This window comes from Amphiura filiformis, chromosome 5 (genome assembly GCF_039555335.1).
Source record: "Amphiura filiformis chromosome 5, Afil_fr2py, whole genome shotgun sequence".
NCBI classification, from domain to species: domain Eukaryota; kingdom Metazoa; phylum Echinodermata; class Ophiuroidea; order Amphilepidida; family Amphiuridae; genus Amphiura; species Amphiura filiformis.
In genome coordinates, this window is record NC_092632.1 from 55,922,285 (window position 1) to 55,949,469 (window position 27,185).

The window sequence follows — 27,185 nt, forward strand, 5'->3', positions numbered from 1 at the left end:
GAATGAAATGTGGAGGAAATGCTAAGGCATTCAAATATTCAGTTTAATAGGTATTATGGCCAAATGTCAATGTGAATGCTTTTTGTTATTATAAGTGGTTAATTCTGGACTAAGTGCAACATTACACAGAAACAAGCTGACATATTTAACGACCATATACTACCCTCCACCATCTACTTGCATAATCTCATGTGTGTCATAACACTATACAATTCTTTACAGATGTAAGCCACGATTTGGTGATACCAAAATAAGAGTGGTTGCTCGATACAGAAACTTAATGGGTCTCCTGATAAAATTGCCAAAACCAGGCTGCATATGCATGCCAGCTGGCCAGAACTATGAAAGGGAAAGGTCAAGACTGAAGAGATTTAAAAAAAATTGAAATACATAATACAACATCAACTGCAGTTAAAGCCAAAATATATGATTTCTGTCAACTTTTAATTTTGTTGTTCTTTGCTAAAAATTCTGAAACCATATTATGCCTGTCAGTAATGTTCTCTGGTCACTTCAAGCCAGCGTTGGCCATAGCCGGCATCAAGGAACAAAATGCTACTCAATTTTGATCACTTTGCTACACAATTTTATACCATAGACTCATACAGTGAAGTGTGCAAATGTAACAAAAATCAAGCAGTGCAAGCTGATAATGCTATGCATAAAAAAATCTTGCGTCCAACGCTGCTTCAAGCCGAAAACCCATTTACTAAATTGGTCGCTTAACGGAGGAGCTTTGTGGGGGATTTAATGTCTTAATTAAGACATTGATTCAAAATTGTCATACATACACAACAAATTTGGCCGATTCCAACTGTGTAAGTTAAGACATGTATAATAAACATCGGGTTAAATTAACCGAATTCATGTAAAAAGATCGCACATCATGGCTTTAAGGCTTGGTAAATCTGCAATTAAGAATGCTCACAGTACAGTGGTGCTAAAAACATAGGGGTGCACTTAGTAAGTTGTTAAAAACGGTATAGATAAATACAATTCATTACAAATTTTACAAGCTTTATTATTGATATTCATTTTGTAAACAGATTGGTTCAACACGATTACACATCTAAATATCTCACTTTGCTATATGGCTTTGTACTGTTAAGCTTTTGTTCTACGGAAGTCACATGGAATTTAAAACAAAATATGAATTTACAATATTTATACACATTTCAAAATTGTTCACTTCTCCAGATATACAATATTAAAAATAATCACACACTTTTAAAATACTAATATACACATGAGATGCTTTGGATGCTTACAAAATTTACAATGAACTGATAGGAAAATCAAGGTGTTGTCATACTTAATAATTACAATTGCATTTTAGGTTAATGATCACCAACTCAAATAATAGGGCATTTTCTGACAAATCTAAGGAGTTCTTTTAGATTTCTGTGGTACTTGACAAAAGAGGATATGAGGGTTAATTTAGTTACTGTATTAATGGAAACAAGAATTCATTGGGATAAGTTACTTAAGGTGGGACAGGTGGAATTGACACTTTTTCTAGTGGAAACATACTAGGAAACCCTTACTAAGTATATGAAACGAGTATATGCTGAAATACACATTTCATACTTAATTACACATTTTACGCATATTAATTAGCTAATTTGCATAATTAATTAGTGTAAATTGGCCAATTTTCCAAAAAATGTGGAGCCACTATGCAATGTCCTATGAAGTTCATTGAGGTGTCAAATTAAAGCTCTTTGAAAGATCTAGAGCATGGACCTACTTCTGGTTACATACAGGGTTAGGTAGGGTTACCCCATTGGATTTTCCAATTTGAGGTGAATGCAATTTTGAAAATGTACCAAAACCACAATTTCAGGTATTTTGAATTTACTTTAATTTAGGTCCATGCCCTAGATAATTAAATAAGCTTTATTTTGATACCTCAATGGGCCTCATAGGACATTCTATAGCGGCTCCACATTTTTTCAAAATTCGATATTTGCTGAAAAAATGAAATGCGCAAAAAACGTCATGCAACGGTTTCGTAAACAAAGAAAATAATAAGATTCTTGTTGTAATTAGCACGCTTTTTATACAATTTGCATAATTTTTGCAGATTTTTTTTTATGTTATGAAAACTACATACATTAATGTATCTAAAAATGACAAAAACTAATTTTTGATGAAATGATTACACCTGTCCCACCTTAAGCACAATTATGTCTCAATCAACCAGGAAAGACTTATGGTATATAACATCTCATTTTCATTTGTTCTGTACAGCTATAAATTTCTAGCACACTGCAAATTCACCATCATTGATTGAGCTACTTCACTTTCTTATCCAAAGAGATTTAATAGCACTTTCTCTGTATGCAGACAGTGGTCAATCGCAATTTTAACTAGTGGACATAATGTGGCTTGTGTCATCATCTGTTTCTTAGAGGATGGGTTGTATATGAACTGTGTGTGTGTGTGGGGTGCATGTAGTGTTGGCTAGATATCTGCGACATGGACTTGTGTCTGCCGCCCCTTCTTCCGCCGCCGCTCTTTTTGCCGCCCCTTCTTCTTCCGCCGCCCCTTCATTTTGGCCGCCCCTGCTTTTACCCCGGGGGGCTCGTGCCCCCAAAGCCCCCCAAAAATATGCGCATGATGTTGCTGGATGTAAACTTGGCGGGTTCATGGTTGAAGCACCATCCATATGTGTATACATGTAATGTGCATGTGCCTGTTATAATCAGCTGCAAGCAAGGACACACACATGGAAATCGCTGTGTAATAGCGGTTGCAGAACATCCACAGTTCCTATGTGCAGTTTCAAGATCCAAAACATATGACCACTGATGAAAACTGAACCACATCCATAGTAAGGCTAAAAAACCTCAAATGTGTGCACCTGTTGTTGGATAGTAAAACCATAACAGGGTGGCTTGACATCCTCGGTTGCCTGTGTTTAAATATAGGTGTGTGCAGCTAGGAGTGTGTGTACACCGTATAGGGACAATACTACATATGATCAGACAACTTGTACTATTATAACTTTACATAATCATGATGTAAATGAACTTGTACAAACAGTTATTCTATACTTCATCTGCAGGAACTAAAAAAGCCCCAGTGTCTAGAATTTCTCTGATTTCTTTGGTTGTTTTCTCACTGACATAATTGCCTTTTTCAAACTTAATTCGCTGAATGATACTGTTATCCTTCACTAGTTCCAATATTGCATTTCCTCCATCCTCTCCGATATCATTGCCTTCAATGTTCAGTTCTTTAATGTTGTTGTTATCAGCAATGGCATCTGTGATTGTCTTGGCACCTTCAGGACCAAGTGAAGCATCAGTGATGTGGAGGGTCTTCAACGTTGCATTCTCTCTGATGGCTGCTGCCAGGGCTTTGCAACCGATAGAACCTATCTGGTTATCATTCAGTTCAAGTTTCTCTAGAGGGTTAGTTTTAAGTTTCAAGAACTGTGAAAGCTGTATAGAAAAGACAAAACAGTATGTTGCACATTATTTTCTGGTGTCATTTATATAAGCTAAAAAATATATTATTCATACTTGCGTCTACACCGTAACATTCTTAACAGTAGGCAGTTGGACTAGTAAAACTAAATTTACCAGGCTAACCACAGAAATCCTCTACTAGACATTAGAATAGATCACATTGATCTAAAAGGGTAACACAATAAACTTTACTAATATCATATAATTGATGTCATTGTGAACCACACTGCGTGACACTTGATCCAAGAAGCAGTCACTTGCATTGGGCAATAAAGAAATTAATTTGTTGCATTCAACTCTATCTACCTGCCTCTTATTGGTCAAAACAACAGTTGAACGTTAAGAAAATTCAGTTTTCACCCCATGAGCAACAATTCAATATGGCATCTTTCCCACTACATACATGGGGGTACACAGATTCCTCCCAGTCTTTAAGCTTATTATGCATGTGCCACTAGACTAATTCCAATCAGCCGTCTACACTTCGCATGTACTGTGTATGCTTTGTAGTGACGACTGATTATCTTACAGCCAATATCATGACGGACTTCTGAAAACTATTCAATGCGACTTTGGTTGTGCGCCGTAGCGCGACTGACTAGCGGCGCCCGTGTACCGCGTCGCTGTACCACGCCGCTGTGACAAGATCGCTCTCTGAACTTCTAAAATTTGGACACAACTGCGCATGCTCTATGCCACAGGAATCCTGTTGCAAAATCGGTCACTTTTTTTCCACGTAGTTTTCTCAGTCGTCAATCCAGACGGTTGACGACTGAGGGCAGTAGTCTAATGTGCCACATTGATGATAAGATTGACCCCTTTTATCACATGACTCACCTCTATTACGCCTCTGTTGGTCAGCTGACAATTACTCAGATTCAGGTATGTTATTTTCATCTGTGTTTGAGTCATCTCCTCCTCCTCGTCATCATCATCATCTACCTGCTTGGTTCTTTCTATCAAGGATTTCACAATGGCTGTAACTCCTCTGTCCCCAATAGGGTTATCATTTAGTCTGTAAAATAACAGTATCATAATGTTATACCACTTTGTTTACATTTGAACATCTTATTTTGTTATCATCACTCCCTTTCATGTCACCAAAAGGTTGGGTGTATTCTATAGTCGTGTTCACATTTTGAGTTACACCCGGCGTAAACTTACTCTAACATTCCCTACTCCTACCGCGTGTCCACACTTAGCTTACTCCTAGCACTACGCCGACTAGTTCCACCAAGTATTCACTTCTGGTCGGCGTAAACATTGGCTACCCCTTCCGGTGTTTCTGTGACCTTTTCAACCACGCGATATGTAATTTCTTAGTTCCGACCAACAAAAGGTCAAACTTACTCCGGGTGCCAGGCGTAATCTGCGTTTACATTGCAACTTACGTCTGGCGGAAGTTACACCCAGCTCGCTACTCCTGACATTTGTCAGGAGTAAATCGTCGGACGTACGCCTGGCGGAACTTACGCTGACCATCGTTCACACTGCACCTACTCCTGGCAGCGCCTACCACTACTCCTAGCAACTTGCGCCGACCAAGTTCCGCCGGGCGTACGTCCGACAATGTGAACACGACTTTTATCAAACTACTAAAACCATCACACCCAGCTGGTAAATCTGGACACATTGGGACACCTTGCAATAAATCAGTAATGATATAACCCAGTAATTACAAGGAAAACGGTTTGGATGTTGTGTGAAATCATTATTGCTTGGGATGATAAAACTGTCTGTGATTGTAAATAAAAAGAGTACCAATAAACTTTTTCAAATGAGTAAAACATTTTTGCCACTTTAAGCTGTAAAATCAACTTACAGTAGAGTTCCTACATTATCATATTTTGGTTTGAGTATTGATCTTGCAAACTTCCTGGCCTTCCTTGCATCCATCTTCCTGTCAGTCATATTCAATATCTGTGTGGAAAAAAAGAAATGTGACTTAGGTTTCTTCATTTATTTTAACGAAATAGTCTGTTCCCAATTAGAATCTAATGAATAGAGTTGTCAGGGATGATGAACTTTTACCGGAAACTGCTTCACAGGTGGATTTAGTGGTATGAACCCTTAACAGTAAACATTTTAATAATCAATTCAAAATACTGCAGACAAATGCAACAATCAGCTCATTTGCATTTGAATTTTCGGAAATGATCAGAATAAATAGGTACCCAAGCCTTTAGGCTTACAGAAACTGTTCCTTTCAAGAGCTGGGGCAATGTGACCCAAAGCTACATCTGAAGTGTTGATCTTTTCAATACCATACCATTCATACAGCTAGGTTGTAGAATTAAAAATATACAAATTCAATAGTTACCTTTACTTGATTAGCTTGTTCCCCATCACTATCCGACTCTGAACTCAAGGAGCTAACTGATGACACATCATCTTTCTCATCCTTATTCTTATCTCCCACATCATCATCATGTTTGGTATCAGTTTCATTGTCATCTTTAGTTGGCTCCTCCATCTCTTCTGTTCCCATTACTGATGCATCAACTTTCTCCTCTTCTGTATTGTTGGTGTCATCTACGGAAGCTTCTGATCTGGCTTTGTTATAGTCCGTATCTTCAACTTGTGCCTGAGAGACTGCCTGTTCTGTCTGCTCTAGTTCACTTCTAGTTTCTTCTGCTGTATCTTCACTGTTCCTGTCTTCTGTGTTTTTACCAAGTTCTTCCTTCTCAGCCTCATCTTCATTTGTTTCATCCTCTTTCTTTTCATCATCATCTTTACTTTCTTCATCTTCCTTCTTTTCATCTTCATCTTTATTTTCGACATCTTCCTTGTTTTCATCATCTTCATTTTTGTCATCTATTGTCTTTTCTATATCAACAGTCTCTTGATTTGCATCCACATCAACACTATGCAAACCAGATGATGGAACTTCAGGTGCATCTTCCAGATCTAATTCTTTACTTTCTTTTACCTCAGTTTCTTTATCATCACTCAAATTATCTACATTTTCCTCCTTTTGGTCTTCAGAAATTGTGTCATCTTGCTTTTCATCTGTTACTTTATCATCTTCACTTAGCATTTCTTGTTCCTGTTTGACTTCATCGTCCTGTTCTTCTTGCTTAGATTCTTTAACATCATCATCTTCAGAATCTGGTACTGGTGACTCTGCTCTATCTATTGTAATAACAGGTGGAGTTAAGTCTACATGGCTTTCACCACCGACTGGTGATGGTCTACCATCCTCAGAACCATCTACTGTATCATCATCGTCCTCAGAAGCCTCTGGTTTTGCATCATCCTCTAACTTGTCTTCTATGTCTTTCTTAGCAGATCCTGTTTCAGATGCACTTTCCTTCATACTTTCACTATCACTGTTTGCCTCTTGCTTGTTGTCATCTGGTGATATACTTCTTTGGACAGTTTGGATAGGTTCATCTTCTTTAACATCACCTTCATCTTCAGACCCTTTGTTATCCTCAATCTTATCTTGTGTCTGCGCAGCACCTTCCGTATCACTCTCTTTTTCACTTTCATCTTTCTCATTGTTTTTATCATCTTCCTTATCACTCTCTTTTTCACTTTCATCTTTCTCATTGTTTTTATCATCTTCCTTATCACTCTCTTTTTCACTTTCATCTTTCTCATTGTTTTTATCATCTTCCTTATCACTCTCTTTTTCACTTTCATCTTTCTCATTGTTTTTATCATCTTCCTTATCACTCTCTTTTTCACCTTCATCTTCAGATATTTTGTTATCCTCAATCTTATCTTGCACCTGTGCAGCATCATCATCTTTCTCCTTATTTTTATCATCTTCCTTATCACTCTCTTTTTCTTCTTCATCAGATGATTTTGAGCTTTCGGAAGATATATCTGTATGTTTTTTATCATGTTCTGATTTTGTTGGTGCTGAAGATCGCTCCACACTATGATCTTCTGGTGTAGAATCTTTCTCAGATAAACCTGCAACTTCTCCTAATGATTCCCTCCTGGTGACATCATCATCATCTTGTATGGACTTTGTGTCACTAGCCGCTTCTACCTTTTCAGAAACTTCCTCAGGTTTGTCTTCACTTTTTTCCACATCAATCTCTTTAGATTCAGATTTTGTACTACTTTTTCTTTCCTCTTTTTCTTTCTTTCTAGTTTCATATTCAGAATCTGAAGAACCTAACTCTGATGTCAAGACAATATTCTTTTTCTCATCATCTGAGGAGCTGCTATCATCTGAAGATGAGGATGAAGGTAGAACTCTGTTGTCATTATCTGAATCACTGCTAGATTCATAATTGGTATCACTATTCTTAACTTCAAATTTAGGAGCGTCACTTTCTTTCTCTTCCTCTTGGATCTCATCAATAGGAGCATCTTCGTCTATCCTTGTACCACTTGTTGCTTTAGTTTCATCTTCTATTTCCTCTTCATGTTCTGATGCTGATTTGACTTCAGTTTGTTCAAAGAAGTCATCCATGTACTTGTCTTCTTTGTCTTTCTTTGTCTTTTCTTGTTCACCTTCTGATTCAGAGCTAAATTGGTCTGAATAGTGGTCTGCTGCATCTAGTATGAAAACATAAACACAGGATATTTTGAGTACTGTCATCATTATTCAAAGTTGAAATACATCTGATTAAATACAACTATTTCATCTACTTTCTGAAGAGGAAGAGGAATGGTCTTTTTTTATCATTTGCATTGGCCTACTTCATCCAATTGAAATACAGATGATTACAATGTGATTACAAGGTTGAAATACAGGCAAAATGAGAATACAGTCATCAGTACTGAAGGTGTCTCTCCTATACTCTCCCAGACAACCAAAAAAGATGAAATTTATATTCCCCAAACTGGAAGTGGGGGTGGTTTCTTCAAAGGGCATCAATTTGTGGTTCAGGAATGGTAGAATATAGTACACAATTCATATCCATAGCTGATTCATAGCTATCTGTGAATTCACATATGTGACTCCTCGCCACAACTGAGCCCGGATGTCGCCAGTGCCACTATTGAGATATGCTCCATCGAACTTAACAATAAACAATAGGAAACAAAGGATTTATTGACTGTTTTATTGATTTTTCACTACTTAAATGTCAAGTACTATAGACATGATATACATCATTTTAAAGCTAATTTAAAGCAGAATATTTTGGTTGAATATCTCAAAAATGATGATTGGCGACTTCCGGGCTCAGTTGTGACGAGGAGTCACATATTTCAGTGGATCCTTCATGTAATTATTTTGTGTAAGCCAATTTGATAACCCTAAGCCTAATCCTAACCCTAAGCCTAATCCTAACCTTAAACTAACCCTAACCTTAACCCTAACCTGCCTCTGATAAGTGACGGAAGTTGCATCACCCAAAAAGCTATACTCCTTTATTACATATATGCCCTTTATTACACTATCTTTGTCTTTTGTTTTCTATAATGTCAGCTTACCTTCTTTATTATCTTTCTTAGTATCCTCCTCCTCAAAGTCATCTTGATAATTATCTTCATTATCATCAGCTGAGAAGAAAGACAAGAGAAATAGCATTCAAACAAACGTAACATTGTACTATGAAAACTGATTTACTGCAAGTTGTTTTGATGTTTTTGTTATTGTTTTACATAATTTGACCACTTGATGAAATAGTGTTTTTATAAATAGAAGTTGATCATTAACATATGTTCAAAGAAGTAAGTCAGTTATTCTAGACTTCGTGAAAATAACTAGATCAATTCCAAACCATCATGTCAAAAACTGCTTCAAATGTATATCTTAAAAGCTAAAGTAAATTTCCTAATTGTACAGAGTTAGGTACATGATGGTGATCATTGATTGCAAATATATAGATTGATCAGCTCGTAATAGGCAGGAAATGTTGGGCTTTTATCACTACGCCGAAAAGTAGACTCGCGTTACGAGTGCTATTAGTTGACCTGTCTGGTCTAAATGTTGTGTGTTAAAGAAAGCAGACAAAGGATATGACTTGAATTAATTATTTGTGATGCTTCTGGCGAGATGTCACAAGAAAATTCTCAACTAAAAATAGAATATTTTGATATTAATCTGTGATGTTATAAGGCCCGCCGATTACGAGCTGATGAAAGTATAGAAGAGGCGAAAGCTCCATCTCTTCTATGTACTCGATGACGAATGGGTCAACCTTCCTGTTGTCATGATTGTCATGATTGTTGATCAGACAATGTGATTGTTTATTAATTGTGTTCATGCTTGTATATACTAGAAAGCTCTAAAAGCACGGCACATGACTTAACAATTAGAAAATTTACTTTTAATAGCAGTTTCAGTTTTTTCAGTTACTTTCTACACATGCAATATTACTATAGGTAACATTCTATCTACATGGTATGGGTCTAAAGTAACTAAATAACCTTGCTATATTATACTAAGACGTGGTTTAAATATAAATGTAGCATTATTCACTGTAATATTTGTACAATGATCACCATAGCAGCTAATTTATAGCAGATTAAGCAGCATAAACATGCATATATATATAAATCTTCATAATACTGTTTTAATTTGCAAAAGGATACATAAAATCAATTATACATTGCAACATGCAATATTAAAAGCAAACTATAGCCTGATAGATAGAAACAAAAACAATTACACATTTGCAGCAATTATATTTGCAATTAAAAAAGAGCAGATCTTAAAAGAGGGATTGTATTAACATTTTGGTAGAGTGTGTGGTGCTAAATTTCATAAGTGGAGTCTTAAGGAACTACTGTAGAAGTATGGAAAGGAATCTGATTTGGAAGAAATATATGCATCTTAACTTAAAAGTGACACAAAACAATGGAGCCATAAAAACCTACAGTTTTCACAAACAAGTAGTGGTGGCTTAAATTGGTTTAAAATAGGAACTTTTAAGGAATATACAAAATAAAAGTTAGTTCAGTTTAGTTATGATGAAATGAAAATGCTGTGTATTAAGAGCACTAGTGGCATGTACAGATATAAATGTGAAATAGACAATATCAAAAGCAGCATTTTTGGTCTGAAGTACATAAAGCAACATCACTTATATTTCAATATGTGTTTTAATCCAAGCAATAATACATTTTACTTGAATTATAGGGCTGAGTTTGCATAAATTATAAAGGGGTGTTATATGTTACATACTTCAGACCAAACTATAAGCGAACATGGAGATCAGAGATCAGATGGTATAGTGCTAATGGTATAGTGCTAATGTATGCTGGATATATGTGAAATATATATGTGAAATGGGTGCATGGTACTCACACAAGAATAGTAGACAAGATGTGTAGGTAAGAATAGTCCATCACCATGACGACGGTATGCAAATGAATCACTGCAAACACCACGATTCCAGGAAGCAAAAGCTCATAGCTCTATACTTTTATGCATAGACACTTGAACTTCTGCCTCTAAAAATCTTATGGTGACTTTGCAGTCTGATGTTTAAGAACAAGTGAAGATACAACATTAAATGCTTGTTGATTTGTTCTTCAAAATGTAGGTTAATAATCAATTATGCTGTTCTTCAAAATGGCTTGTATTTGATATTACAAATTTTCTTTTGAATGTTCAAATATTTTTAGGGAAATATTATATGAATAATCAAAACTAACAAATGATATCAAATTATAAAGTAATTGGCTTTATTTGTCAATTAATTCATTAACAGCAATTATGTAACTTGAGTTGTTTATTATACATATATCTTTAAGTTTGTATTTATTAAAAAAGATAATTATAATTTTACTATTTCACTTTTTCTCATAAAATTTAGATCATGTTTTCTTTACAAGATCAGGCACATTGGTTTTATATGTCTATATAAAATTTACTAATTACATTTCAGTTATGATTATTACTTAATAATTATTTTTCATATACCGCCACATATTAACCTAGCTGAGATAGATTATGTTAACCAATGGGTAATGCATACATGTGCTGGGCCAAAAATTTACGCGCGAAGGACAAGCACATCTTTTTTTGTACACAATAAAATAAGTAGCAAATGTGATTCTTTAGTCTCACCACATAGGCTTTAATTTTGGCCTTGTCCACCTGTAGTCTTGTACCCTTAAGATTAACATAGACCTGTCTCAGGGCATATAAACATGTAGGGCCTATGTAGGCACACACTGCAATAGTTTATCACTTACATGAATTTTTTTAAAGCATATAATCAAGAAACAGTAATCCAAGCAAATTATTGATATGCAATTATAATTTTTAGAGTATCTGATTTCCAAAAACATCTAAAACTCACGCTAGTTTTGTTTTGACTACATGTACTTGCTATATTTTAATTTAATATTAACTTATCATTGTAAAAACATAAAAATGGCCGACTTGTTATTAGAGTTCAGGAGATTCATTTCATTTGATTCATTTCTATATTAAAACTTCTGTTTTCATTAATTTGTAAAAATAGTATTTACAACATTTTTAGATAAATTTAATGACATATTTGTTTTACTGCATGTTTCTAAAATAGTTGCTTTCATTGTATAATAACAATGAGTTATTATTTTGTTCTCATATATATTCTGATTATACTAAACATGTAAAACTTGCTTTAAAATTATTTTATACATAATTTGAGTATATATTTACTGATTCAAATTTGATCGCATTTGACTTTGTAATTAATTCTGTGGCATATAGGTCACTGGTACAGCTGCTTTCTACATTATAAACACCCACAAATATTTACAAATAATAATGCACTCTAAAAGATGTCATCAATATACATAATTACATAATGCAATAATAGATCTTCTTTATTTACATTTTAACAAGTACACTTGGTTTATAGATATCAAAAAATATTGTTTTATATACAGATGTTCAATTTTTGTTCACTACAAACTCTGTGACCTTATCTGATCTAAAAAGATAAAACTGTTGATTTGAATTATATATAAATTATATATTTAGTTTGATCAGATAAAACCACACTTCTTAGAAAATAGGAAATGTGCAAAAGAACAAGAACTTTTATAATAATGTTAGTAAAAATGGATGTGAAGAAATGTCGTCATGATATTGAAATCGGAATGAAAACAAGAACAGACTTTGATTTGAAATTATCGAACAAAATATGTCAACATTTTTTATGGATTAAGTCATAGAAATGTGAAAACATGAAATGTTTCAACAGAAAATGTTAAATACTGAGATAGGAAGTCTATATATTCTGAAACAAACCATATATGATGAATGACTTGAAAATAACTTCTCTTGATTGACATGCAACATTGGATGTATTGTATATTATAGATTGGTAATTCCTATATAGTCTAAATTTTATAGAGTCTTGTAGATATCACAAAAGTGTTATATGTGTAAAATATAATTTCATTTAATGAGTACTTTTGGGACATGTTTTGATCTATATTTGGTTGTAAACTTTTAAGGCACTAGTATTAAATTTTATCAAAATGAAGGCACAGTTGGTATGATTTGGCAGGTTAAATGAATTTAACATATAACCCTATCTTGTTTCCTACTACTAAAATCATTCTTGTTAATTTTAAAAATAATTCTATCACCATTTGCTCAAAATTTGAGACAAATTACTTATAAATAGTCAAAAGTTAAGTCCATATGTACTACTTGTAGCAGCTCATATTATTAGTGACTGATGTTATGAATAAATTCAAACTAAATTACAAGATCGAACTCTACCAAATATATTGCTGATAACCATCATCACTAGAATCAGAGTCATAACCTTGTTCGTACGCATAATATTTGTTCTCATTTGCAGGCTTTTCATTTTCTTTTTGATCTTGATTCTCATTCTGAGAGCCTTGATTCTCACTTTGAGGATCTTGATTCTTGCTCTGAGGGTCTTGATTCTCATGTTTTGGAGATGGCTCTGGGGTAGGGGAGTACACTGAAGATAACTCATCTTCTTGGTGTGCATTTGGAGGATCATCTTGTTCATTACCTTTGTTTTCATTGCTTCCTTGCTCATTATTTGCATCAGTAACATCCTGTGAATCGGATCCTTTTTTAGGTGAATGCTTAACTGGGGAACTACTTGTGTTTTTCTTAGGCGAAACAGACCTTTTTCTTGGTGAATAGTTGGGTTCCTTCTTAGGGGATTTCTTCTGGGGTGAATTGGCGGTTTCCTTTTTTGGAGAAGCCTTTGATGGTGATATGCTGGAGTCTTGTTTATGGTATACATTTACAGGAGACCCATTATAGGTTCCTTGGTAAGGGGAATCCTTCATTATTGATTTGTCAGCTCTCTTTTTGGGCGACACTTTTGAAGTTGACTTCATAATCCCTTTTCTTGGTGATTTGTTATCTGGCTGGTTTTGTTCTTTCTTTGGGAATATCTCTGGACCTCTTTTTGGGGTGAGTTATTTGAAGATTTTTCAGGGGAATTGTTTTTGGGCAAGTATTCTTGTTGAAGGGAATCTTTATTATCTCTTGATGAGATGGGGGAGCTTTTGGAGCTGTTAATCTCCTCTGTTACACAATCATCTTTAGGTGATTCTTTGATTTCTTTTTGAGAATACAGTCTTGGTGACTCTTTGTTCTCTTCCTCCTCAGAGGTATAATGATGATAAAATGTATCTTCATCCTGGGCTTGAGTTTGTTTTTTCGGTGAATCTTTCACAACTTTGTTCTCGGGTTGGTGAGAATTTGGAGGTGAATTTTTGTTCTTACTTTGTGGTGACATAAATGCTTTTTTGGTTCTCATTCGTCTCTTTGGTGAAATTTTAATTGATCTTCTAGTAGAATTCTTATCAGATTTAGTACTACTATTACTACTACTTTTATTGTCTTCAGTTTGTTTACTCTTAGGTGTTATTTCAACTTTGATAGTTTCCCAATCTTCATCTTCGCTATATCTGGAATAATCATTTTGTGAGTTAGGTGCATCATCATCACACGGTGTCTCACCTTGGGTGCCTATTTCTTTTGCTTCTTCCTCAGGTACATCACCAGGAGATGTCTGTGTGTCTTGGCCTATCAGTTCTGGCTCTGGTTCTGGTTCTGGATCTGGTATTTGTGTTTGAGTACCTCTGTAGCGCTGTCGTTCTCGACGAGCTAGCTCTGCTTCAACTGCACACCTGGTGATGAATTGAGATGGTGATAGAAAATGGAATCATATCTCTTTAGTAACTTTTATGCAATTATTTTTACTGTTTGATTCCATAATTTGCTGCAAAATTTTTGAAACTGTCACATAAATTATTTATATAAAATACTATAATACCAGAGGCCTGACATCAGGTTTTAACAAAATTATACAAATCAAAACAATTGTCAGATTACTATTTACCTATAGCAACCCTTGCATGTTAAGCATAAGCACTTAAATATTGGAGATGATGCATTATGCTGGGTTCTTTTAAAAGACCCTCATTTCAGCATCGCTGTCACCAGAAGACCCAATACATTTTTAACAAACTTATCCCACAGGCCCCTTATCTCACTTAAGGCCCTATTTTTTCAACTTGAATGGCAACTTCCATAATAGCTTTGTTGTCATTACTTGCTTTTAAATAACATAGTCAGCTATACTTATTATAGAACTAGGAATCATTCAATATTCTAGTCTTCTGTGGACCTGGTTTCGACTTGCACCAAAAGACCCAGTTTTGTTGTTGTAAACATCATGTCCTCACCTAATGATCCCTACATGGTAAATTAAGTCCAAAAGTACACTGATATCTTAGAGTTTCTCACATTTTTTTTCACCGAATGTCCATTAGGGTGAGAGTGTCTCCCTTAAACCTGTATCGATTTGATATACTTCCAAAAGAATTAGGCTTAGTACTCCAGTTGAAATCCATACACCCACTATGGAAGACACAGCCTTAATCTTCAACTGGGATAGCCCATTGCAACTTCTTTCTCCTCCATGAGCAAATTACCCATATATCTTACCTGTAGCATGGAGTAGCTCCATCAGCTCGGATGAATTTGAAATGTCCCTTCTTTCCACCCAACAGACATCTTGGCCCATATTTGTATTCACAACAGGTGCTGAGTCGCAGATCTTCAACACGATTTATGTAGAAAGTAGCAGCAAATGGGTAACCATGGTGACGACGGGATGTAAACACAATATCAGCTGTAGGGGGTAGGAATTGTAACATTTACCTTTCTGCTTGGTATTTTAGGGTTAAAGTAATAACTGGTAATCAGTAAATAATAAATAATGACAAAATGAAAAAGTATGATAAAGTTGGTTAATGAGGAGGAGGAAGAGAAAGAGAACAAAAATGTAATAAGAACTCCTACACGACATAATACTACCAATACTTGTTATGAACAAGTGAATTGCACTCAGTGTTGTAAATAGCATTTATCACATAGCAAAATGCTACACAATTTTATCAATTTGCTGCAAAATTTTTGTTGAGTAGCATTTTTATGCTAAAGACTTACACACTGAAGTATGTGAATGTACCAAGAGAAAAGTAATGAAAGCAAATTTTGGTACGCATACAAAATTATTAATTCCATCACTGACTTTGCACTTCTGGGATTTGTCATTTTGATTCTTACAGAGGTAATTAATACAGCTAATGTAACTCCGTTCTTAATAGTACCGTACTATATTGATTTGTGTCTTTTTTATTCTTTCCAAATTTGATCTAATTCTTCTCATAACTTACTTCCAGGTTCCACTAATCCATGAAACACCATTAGATTCTCTCCTCCACAGTGCTGCTGGTAAACCTGGATTTCATCACGTTTATCTTCTCTCTCATAAGTCAACTTGAGATTGCTGCCACGGTAACGCACTGTCACATCACACATTGATTGCAGCTGAGTGGCGTGTGGGTAAGCAGGCTCTTTACGATGTAAAGCCAATGAACGCTGAAATGAGTTGAAAATTAGGTAAGAAAATGTAGAATATCAAATGCAAAACCTCACATGTAACTAGTGGGCCCAGTTACTTATACCTCATCAAATTGTCAATTTTGGTCAAATTCTTTGTACTGATACTTCTCCTTTAACTGTAAACTATGTAAGTGTCTGTTAATGACCAAATCATTTTCTATATAACTCCTGTTAATTTTGAACAGTTTTTTGTACTGAAAATGCATTAGTTTAGAAATTACCCAACCATAATAATTTAAAATTCCCTTAATGCTTACTGCACTCATAATATGCAACCTAAACCTCTGGTAACAAGAGTATTAACACTACAGTACTTATTTTTGATACCTTATTTGTCTTTGGTTCAGTCCCTCGGATCTTCCTCCTTGCACCTGTTGACTGTCGACTACCTTGACCACGAGGTGATCGTCTAGAAGTACCTGGGGCTCTTGGGGTCCTGTGAGGAGGGGGTCTTGGCTGGGCCTCTCGAGCTAAATCCACAGTGTAAGGTGAATAACTTTGATGTTGATCTTCTGCCCTCATGTCTAAGGCTATTCTGTCAAGAATGTGAGGATCCAACTATAATAGAATGAGAAGTATGCAAATAATTTAGATATTGTATGTTGTATTTTGCTATATCCAACCCTAGCCCTCACTCTTAATCCTTGTCTTGCCTTCAATTCTTTTAATTTTCATAAACTTACTTACTTAAGGAATGAAATAAAAATGTTATGCAGTTCAATTCCAAATACTGAGTTCTAGGCTATTCAAGTATGGCATTGAAGCCACATAAATACATCTGCTCATTAAAACAGGTAAAGAAGCCATATAAAATTAAAACAGTATCATCAAAATTGTAGGGCAGCCTAGCAGCATTAAAGTGCAGATTACCAAGACAATCATATACTTTTTTTCAATTCCTAATTAATACTTGTTATTGATGACATGTGTAAAGATTATCAAACGTCTTATAGCCTTCCAAAATTTTGTTGATAATACCAAATAATAAATAATCATCCATGAACCATAGCAGAATCCGCTACCTTCACCATATACATCACTATGCGCACAACAGAAGTAACTTTTTTTCTACTGCTTTTCATTTGTTATGAAAACATTCAAGTGACTGTTGCAATACTTCACCCTGTACATCATGATAAGCATTGCATATATATCAGATACATCTTTTATAGTTTGGCTTCTTGTAATAAGGTAGCAAAGGAGTAGGATGTAAAATAAACAAGATGGAGGGGCACTTCCATATTGGAGGTGACACAAATGTTGGGCTGTAAAGTTCCCATTTATAGCATTTTTTTAAAAACAAACTCGTGTTCTGTCACCAAACTCATGCACATTGGCTATTTCACCTAAAGACCCTATTCCAATCTGAATGGTAATATAGTACTATTAGCTAGTTCCATTTTATAGCACTGTATTCATTACTCTGGAAAACCAATAATTATGATCTAGGCTTTATGGGCTGCTTTGACTAACTAACCCAAAAACCCTGTTTGTGGTTTTTATGTTTTAGCTTTTTGGTATATTGTAAAAAAACATGTTCTCATCAAGTGCCTTCCTAGACTATTTATTTTATTTTCAAATAATAATAATAATTATTATTTATAGTGAAAGTCTCAGCTTCATATAAATTGGTGCCTACCTCTCTGAGATTCTGTGAATCGATTTCCTCTTCGTCAACTTGTGAACCCTTTTGACTCTCTCTGTGAATTGGGAAACCATCAGCATCCAGATAAACCACTCCCTGGAAGAAACGTAAAGCATAATTTCACATAATATTAGGCGATACATATGTATCACTGATTGATTCATAACTGCTTTGGTTCCCAAAAGCACATCAAAATCATGTACATATACTCCTCTGTAAGTTCAAAAAACAGGAGATGATTTAGGGTATCTTTGAGCCCTGCAAAATGGCTACTTCACCCCCCGGGACTTCACCATGCCTTGATCTGTTGAACACAGTCAAAGTGCACTAGCATGGAGCATGACCAGAACCTCCCATTGCAATTTTACAATTGAGTAAGTACTTACAGCTGATTTCTTTGAGCTTCTGTTAGATGGTGCTGTAGATGGTCTAGTACTGGTACCTGATTGCACTCGTCTCCTTCTTGAAGTTGTATAAGCTGATTTAGGCCTGGTGTCTGGGGCCCGGGGTGACAGGTAAGTGGTTATGTCTTCATCTCCTTCCCTGCGTTGTGACTGGATTGAAATGAGAAATGGGATACATATATCATAATTCAAGAATGAAATTATTTCCTTTGTACTCTATGCTAAAGGCTATCAACATATCAAGGCATTTAACAGATGGGGCAGAAAAATACCTCAGAGGTGTTCCTCCTTTTGACCCCCCTCCCCAAAAGAAAACATTATGTAGTATTAAGCAGGGATGTGAGAGTAGACACTCACATCCCTGTATTAAGCAATTACCACTCACACTACTTACCCGTACTCTTCTGACCAGTTCTACTTTTCCAATCTCTTCCAATTTATGTTTGATTTCAGACTGGCGATGACGCTCCATATCCAACGCTTTATGTACGATTGCTTGTGCCATCAAATCTCGCACATGTTTCTGATGTTCCTTCCTCGCCATAGTCAGACGATACGTGTTCTCTGTGACGATTTCACCCCGTCTTGTAACCAATCCTGATTTGCGGAGATGACGGCGCATTTTTGAATTGTTGAAGTAGCCTACAAGATGTTTGTCTTGCAGACTGTTGTAGGTGGCCAAAGGGCTGTAAAAATAGCAAAACATATCAAATTAATAAACCAAATTGTATTGTAAATTCATGTTAGTAATAACAGTACTACACTGAACAGATTTACCAGAAAGTTTCTTGTGAATAGGGCTGTATATGCAAATACCTTATTTTTCATTTTTATGACATTATTATACCTATCACATGAAAAATGCATAATTCATTAAAAATCTACCTCAATATTATACAAGACCTATTAGCATTACCCTGGCTTCTTCCCTAGCTTGACCTCCTCTGGAGCTATTTGAAACCTATTATCCCATGCTTGCTCCTTTTTCTTCCTCCATATCAAATCACCACCTTCCTGTTTGTGTTTTTGTGCGCGTCTGGTTAACAGCCGTCCGTTGCTGGTACTTTCCATGACTTCATTCAACGGTGCCTCATCATACTTTGGGATGTTGTATGGGCTTTGCCGTGTTGAAATTATCATACTGATGTAAGGACACACATCCAACTAGTAAATACATGTAAGCAGGTGGATGGATTGTCTTCATGAAGGATGTCATTCACGCATCTAGAAGGAATTCTCTTTCACAGTCATTTTTAGAGCTTACATCACCGCCACCCAGCTCTATAATGGGACATCTATGTTGATGCTGTCACATTTATGCATTATAACCAAAAGAACACATCTCCACACACCCACTTATATAGAATGATTCCCGCTACAGCCATACAAATAGATACAATTCTGACAGATTTCTTAATTAACATTTAAAAAAATGTTGTCATAATTGGTCCATCTGATATATTCTAATCAAACCACAGACACAACTTATAAACATATCACGCTACATTTCACCCGTCTAATGAACCTGTTGGTGATTAAAATGAGCTTTAATTGGAGGAGCCAGCAATGAGAAGTATCCTTTGTTTTTAATGATGATATTCAGGCTATATGCTGTGTTTGATGACCCATGCATTCATTACACATGTAAAGCATGGTAAGGCAACACTGGTCACCATAGCAACTGACACCAAGTGTGTAGGTGTGTTGTAGGTGATGTCTGATTATTAGCTAGTGTTGCTTTTCCGAGCCATTATATATACATATGATAATATTTTACACATACATGCATTTTTTATCTGTCACAAATTAACAGTCAGAACAGAAAAAAAAGTTCAACCAAGATTTATTTTTACTAATTCTTTACTAAATTAATTTTTGTCTATTCACAGGATTGTAACCAGGTGAAGCTGTCTTTTCTTTAATTTAAGGCCCTTCGCACTTGATTAATAGTTTCCTGTTAAAGATTTTGAAAAAGGGACGAGGTGACTTTTAATTATTAATTATCTTTTATTTTCTTTATTTTAAAGGGAGTGTTCATAAATACCGTAATGGTCCGAGTATAGTCCCATGTTCGAGTATAATCCCACCCCCCATTTTTCGAAAAATTTCAGAAATTGTAAAAAAAAAAAATTTTTTTTTTTTTTTTTTTTTTAAGTTTTTTTTTTTCCGGTTTTGGAGTGTCCCTGGACCTAGACCAAGATGCTAGGATCATTCATGGTTGACCTAAAAAAAAAAAAAAAAAAAAAAAAAAAAATTTCAAGATATTTTGTATTTTTAATATGAAAATTGATACTTTGTTTTCATGTCATACTCTATTAATGATTTCAAAATGCATTCAAATTCAATGCATTTTGAAATTTTTTTTTTTTTTTTTTTTTTTTTAAAATTCGAATATAATCCCACCCCCCAATTGTGAAAAATTTTCACATAAAAAACGGGTGGGACTATACTCGGACCAATACTGGTACTTTGGTGGGGGAGGGGTTGGAAAATATTGGGGGGATCAAAAAATTCAGTCCTTAATAGGGGGATCAAAAAAATTTGAGGGTAAAAATTCCGGGGTAAAATGTACGAGAAGGCATGTACATTCAAAAATATTTGCGCGCTCCGCGCGCATCAATGTTGAGTGTTCAATTTTGTACTCTCAAGCTAAATCAACAAAATGTGCGCACTTTACAATTTGGCTGTAACACTATGACTCCAATGAGTATAATAACTCCAAACGGTAATTGTTTAGCTAATGAGTTAATGACCATAGGGGTAGATCCCGGGGAGATGGGGGATAAATCCCCCCCCAATATTTTGATAGGGGGATGGTCCATACAATCATCCCCCAATGTTGACGAATGTGTCTCAAACCAACAATAACCCCATATTTGGTCATTTTAAACTAAAAACTGCCAATTTTTTTGCGCTGCGTGCAAATCAATTCCAGTTTTGTACTATATTTCGCCAGTTTAGCTTCAATATTGCAAATTTTGTGCGCGCCTTGCGCGCATTTGTATCATAAACATATTTTGTCGGCAAAAGATGCTGGATTCACTGGAGAATTTTTCTCAAACCCCAATATCAATAAGAAATCTATGCCACTGTTAAGGATGCATATTTTTGGTTTCTTTTTAGGACATGAAGGGGGGATGAAAAAATTTTAGACCATAAAAGGGGGATAAAAAAATCCACCCTTTTTTAGGGGGGATCAAAAAATTTTTGACGTCCGAGGTTCAAACTTTTCCAACCACCCCCACCAAAGTATTTATGAACACTCCCTTAGTTTGAACTATTACAAGCAACTATTGACTCGTTTTGACTAGAGCGGGTATTTAATTATTTCACAACAATATTTGATTTTATAAATAAGTGAAGGTAGAGTTGTACTCTTTGTTTATTCATCATTATTGTTGATATTATTAAAGTCAGAAAATGGCAAGTAGACCTAGAAGTAGTTGAAAGTTAAAGGAGAAAATTAGAAATAAAAATAAAATAATTATTTTGAGATTTTCAATTTTGGACATGGGAGAGGTAAACAGGAAACTAATAATTAAGTGCGAATGGCCTAATCTCAATTGTGACCGTACAGCACGAATGAGCCGTAAATGTCCTCAATTGTATTCTGACTTACAGTGTAAAATGGGCATGAAGGTCATATTCATAGGTATTTCAATTTGGTGCTACGTGTATCTCATTAAATGAGGTACACGTAGCACCAAATTGAGGTACCTATGAATACGACCTTCATGCCCATTTTACACTGTAACTCAGAATACAATTGAGGACATTTACGGCTCATTCGTATGTGTACGGTCACAATTAATGTAGAATATACTCTTCATTGGAAATTACATGCTTGTTCCTTCAAACTTGCTTTTTTTAAACATCTAATGAAATCCCACATTAATTTCACAGATATGCCTTTTTAATCATTGGGTTATTACTTTCATGATAAAATGTTATGTGAACATAATTATCTCATTATTGAATTAAAATTGTCAACTTTAAACTTTGCATCCTTTCTAGACTTAAAATTTTATGTTTGTTCAGCCGATTGATCTGATTTTTAAAATAATTTTTTTGCATTGTTTCCAACTGTTGAATTGGTTAGATCTATTATTTCCAAATGTCCATGATAAAAAAATAATAAACCATTTAAATTTTTCACCATAAAAGATGTTCAGGGTTTAATTAATATCATATATGTTTGTGACATGCAAGCCTTTAAATTATCCATATGGATTAATTAGACAATAATAATTAACTTTCACTCTCATTAATTAAAAACACACACATCTCTATGGGTAGATAATTACAGTAGGAGCCTATTATAAATCATTAATGCAACATGAGATTGAAGTCTTAAAATTCTGTCTACAGATGACATATCCATGGCAACCATCATACCATATGCTGAATATGTACTTTATGCTAACAATGTACAAAGTACAACGGTGAAAGATTAATAGCATAATACTTTATTTATAGTATTAATTAATATTTCACTTCTTTAAATAAGAATTTGTCATTTTGGTGTTTCTGACAATTTCAGATGATAAAAATCACATTGTACCCAAAATGCATGAACACATGCATTATACTATGATATGTGAGAATTATTCACTTTTTGTCACTGCGCATGACACCCCGGGGGCCACTGGTCATTGACAAGGGGGTATCATGCGTGGCCACGAAGTTTCAAGTAGCACCCTAAACAAGTATTTACGAGATCTGAAAATGCACCCCTAAACAAGTATGACAAGTGCAATTTCATACCCTAAATAAGTATTGACATTATTTTAACCTTTATTACATACAACATTTGTCTCAAAGGACCCCAAACACTGATATATTGTACAAGGTATACCCTTTTTCTCAAATGTCCTTGTTTTAGATACCCTATTCACGATACGTTAGTACAGTGCCTGGTCATGAAAAAAAGACCCTTTTTACTTGAATCTTTGGCCACGCATGATACCCCTGGTCAATGACTAGTGGCCCCCCCTGGGGCATGACAAAAAAGTTCTAACTTACGCCTACATAATTTCACCAAAGCGTGTGTCAGTCAAGCATATAAACAAAGCGGGGTATGTATAGGTGGTTTGCCAAGCTATTTGTACGCTATACTATTCGCTACTTGCATGGTTCTGCCATTATGCACTATGTGCGGTGAGAACTGGCAGCATATGACAAGGTTCGAAATGTCACCTGGTTTGACTGACAAATTTGCCAAAAAGTAAAGATATCGCTAAAACAATAAAATACCGGTACACTTTTTCTATCTAGTGAAATTTTGAGCAGAATCTGAATCTGAAGTCAAAAATGCCTACAGTGCTTTTGTTTTCAAAAACATTCCTGTGGTAATTTAGATACGAAAAAGTGTGTCCAGGGCTCTAAAATGGGCATATCAGATTGTTAAAAAAATCTTTTTTAATATGGACAGTGAGCACCAATAACTCAAACTTGTTATAGCCAAGTATCTTGGGCACATCAAGTTTGAATTTTAAGTCCATAGGTCGATTATTAAAAAAGTTTGGATTTTTACAAATGTTAACAAATGCCTGTGTTTTTTTCACGCCCATAAAAATTAAGGGGTAGGGGTAACATTTTGTGATTTTTCTGAATATTTAAAAACAATAATAAATACAAAATTATTATCAGCATTTAGCTTATTAGGACTCAATGTTTAGCCTGAATTTCAAATATTTTGGAAGCATTGATCAGAGAACATTCCTCTCTACATACATCATTGATTTATGTTGTCATAAAGGTGTGTCTCATAACAATACTATTGTTACAAAGGTCATTGACATCCACTTAAGTCATTGTTATGTAACATGATTACTCATGGGTCTGGAGGTCAAGAGCATAAATTTGAATTACAAATTAGTTTCTGTTTCTTGGTAGGCAAAGCCAATTGAAATACCATATAAATCACTAAGATCCAGAGGAGGCTTTAAAGGCATTCCTACAATGCACTATGATTGGGAAATTTGATCAATATAACCTAATTTTAAAGGCAAAGTCCCCATTGCCACACACACAAAATGGTAATTTTAAAACTGCAGCCAACAAGTTAATAGTTGAGACTTAGGACTGATATTTGATTTTCTTACAGGAAACATTCATATTGTCCCACTGTGTTAATTTTATTCCTAAGTCTCGATGTTTTGAATGTTAAATAATAGGATGAAAACACCAGATATTTGCACACAATTCCAATGCAAGGTATGATCAACTGTACCACAAGTGTACAAAACCCAGACATACAAGGTCAGAAACCCCATTGGGTTGTGGGAATGTCTTTAAACATCCTCTGACTAAGATCCTAGATGAAATTGAAGAAAAGAGCTCATTCCCAAAATTTCAGTTGATTCCGATTGTGTGTTTGCAAGTGATGCATGATTATGTGTATTACACTGCTTCATAGGCCACTGTGTTGTTGTCTGTTAGGGGCTGTGCAATAATTATGAGCCCCCCGCGGGGCGTAAAATTTCCAAACGGCTCGCCAAAAATCGCTTGCCCCCCCTCTCGGCCCACCAAAAATTCTTTGCCCCCCCTTGAACATGCCAAATTTTTGTGATCCCAATTTCCAAACCGTAAATGATCTATTTTATATAGGCCTACATGTTGCGAGCGCAGCGAGCAGGAAAATTTGCATATTTAAGTGTTTCCGTACCGTTTTCCTATTAAGCCTTTTTAGTGCGTTTTATTTAAAAGGCGCCCCAAGAATGTGTGCCAAAAATCGCTTGCCCCCCTCTCGGCTTGCTTAAAAATGGCTTGCCAAAATGGCTTGCCCCCCCTTTCGGCTTGCCAAAATTTCTTGCCCCCCCCAATTTTACCCTCCCACAGGGCTCATAATTATTGCACAGCCCCTTACAGAATTGGGTAGCATTAGCAATATGTTTGCACAGTATTCTTGTTGGACCTGAGAGCATATCAGACACACCAAATCACATTCTGGAGTCTGAATACAATACCTATATCAAATAATTTTGATTTTTTGAAATTCACAATACACATTTGGCAAATTATTCAAAATTGATACGGTATTTCTTATATTTTTGATATTAAACAGTCCTTGAAGTAAACTTTATAAATCTAATGATGTACTTAAAGTGTATGTAGCTTAGGCCAAGTAAAATAAATAACATGTATATTATCGTCCCCACCCTCACTGATTTTCGGAGATTTTTAAATTTGTCATTTTCCCTATTTGCTTCCTTACTTTGTTTCTAAAATTGTTGAGATGAAAAGACATGTTTTAGAAGTTCTTGGTAATCATTTATACACATTGCAAACACTTTCTTCAAGCTAGGGGTAGGGCTTTGGGAACTAACAAAAATATTAAGGGGCCTCCCTGATTTTAAAAATAACATATTTTACAAATAATAAGGAAACTGCGGGAAAGTTTTTACCCGCAGTAAAGTATTATGCATATTTCCTTTTACAAATTAGCATACTGCTAGCCGTCCACCGCATATTATTTTGCACATGGTCCAATGCACACGCTTGATGTCGCCCACGTATTACGCGATGGTTAAAGGAAATCTGAATAATACTTTCTGAATTTGTGTGGCTGGCACTTGCTATCGGGGAAATGTACACAATAAGATCCCACCATAGCGAGATAGACACCCATGTCAGAATCCCATATGATAAGGACGTGATAGTGCAGTCCGTGGAATGTTTCTCAGAGCGCCTTGCAATGCTTGGCATGCTTGGGTTGGATTTAGTACAAAATCTAATACAAGTTTAACATTAACTCAACAGTGAACCAAAAGAAAGCAAAGCAGAAATTCGAGAAAAATTGACGGAGGAGCAAACCACACATTATGGGCTTTATCATGTTATAGCATGGACGTACTCATGTACTAAAGATATTAATCAACAGTCACATCTGCTGCTGACATACATGTATACATTGACACCAAAATGAAAAAAAAAATGCAAAAAAAAACCAGATAATTTTGTGATATTTTTACTGCGACTTACCCCGAGTCGATGTGTGACATTTTGATCGCTAATTTTGTTCAATTCTTGATGATAAACTGGATACGATGTATCTACACGGTTCCGTTGTTTTGACTCATCATTCAGGCATTAATATCTCGTGCATTTCATCGATTTATTCCTGCTGATCAGCTCGGTATTTTGGCTTTGCGTCGTGTTGTCATGGCGCTAATCTTGGCTTCTGCTGGGTCAAAGGCCGCTTCCGGGTTTAGACTTGACCATTCATAATTTAGGGTGCAAAATCGTGAAAGGTATAAAACAAAAATCCTGAAAATTGAAAATACATTCTCGAATGCGGAATGTAGTGTCATTTTCAGATCATTGTTAGTATTATGTTTTGGAGCAAAATAAAAATCCAAGAAAATTTGCAAATATACATTATTCTTAAATTAAAATTTCATAATTTGCCAATTTTGTTGAAATAAAACATGGTGTATCCCCTGGTGTAAAAGTGGATCAGTCGGGAATTCCTATTTACTTTGGGCCAATAATAGAGTAGAGCAGGAAACATCAAAATTGTGCATTTTATGTTAAAGTTTTAAATTTTGGTGTGATGGTAAGATGAGCCACTTTTTAAATACATCTTGCATTCTGCAAAGATGAAAGGTGGGATCCTTAAACTAAATGTAAAACTTCAATTGAGCCAAGACACCGAAAAGGGGGGGGGGGGGGTTTCGGTGAGAAGGCCCCAAAAAAAGTGGGTCTTTTTGTGAGACTGGGGAAAATCACTGGGAAAAATTTTGGGTCAAAAGTTTAAATATGATACCAAATTTTCAATATTTGAAAAAAATTTGAAGAAAAATAATGAAAAAACAGGGTCATTCAGTGAGAGATTATCAGAC

The 27,185-nt window shown here is 35.3% G+C and overlaps 1 protein-coding gene across 1 annotated transcript; it reads right to left on the reverse strand.

Moving 5' to 3' along the window:
- Positions 1–2,816: 2,816 nt before the first annotated feature.
- LOC140152289 (uncharacterized) lies at positions 2,817–26,517 on the reverse strand. Its single transcript, XM_072174593.1, has 14 exons — positions 26,326–26,517; positions 18,737–19,028; positions 18,325–18,492; positions 17,933–18,034; positions 16,621–16,851; positions 16,065–16,269; positions 15,331–15,517; positions 14,341–14,510; positions 8,871–8,939; positions 7,607–7,988; positions 5,794–7,504; positions 5,296–5,393; positions 4,311–4,488; positions 2,817–3,446 (listed from the first exon to the last, which is right to left on the reverse strand). The coding sequence occupies exons 1-14, from the start codon at positions 26,343–26,345 to the stop codon at positions 3,051–3,053; spliced, it is 4,209 nt and encodes a 1,402-aa protein (XP_072030694.1). The 5' UTR covers positions 26,346–26,517; the 3' UTR covers positions 2,817–3,050.
- Positions 26,518–27,185: the final 668 nt, after the last annotated feature.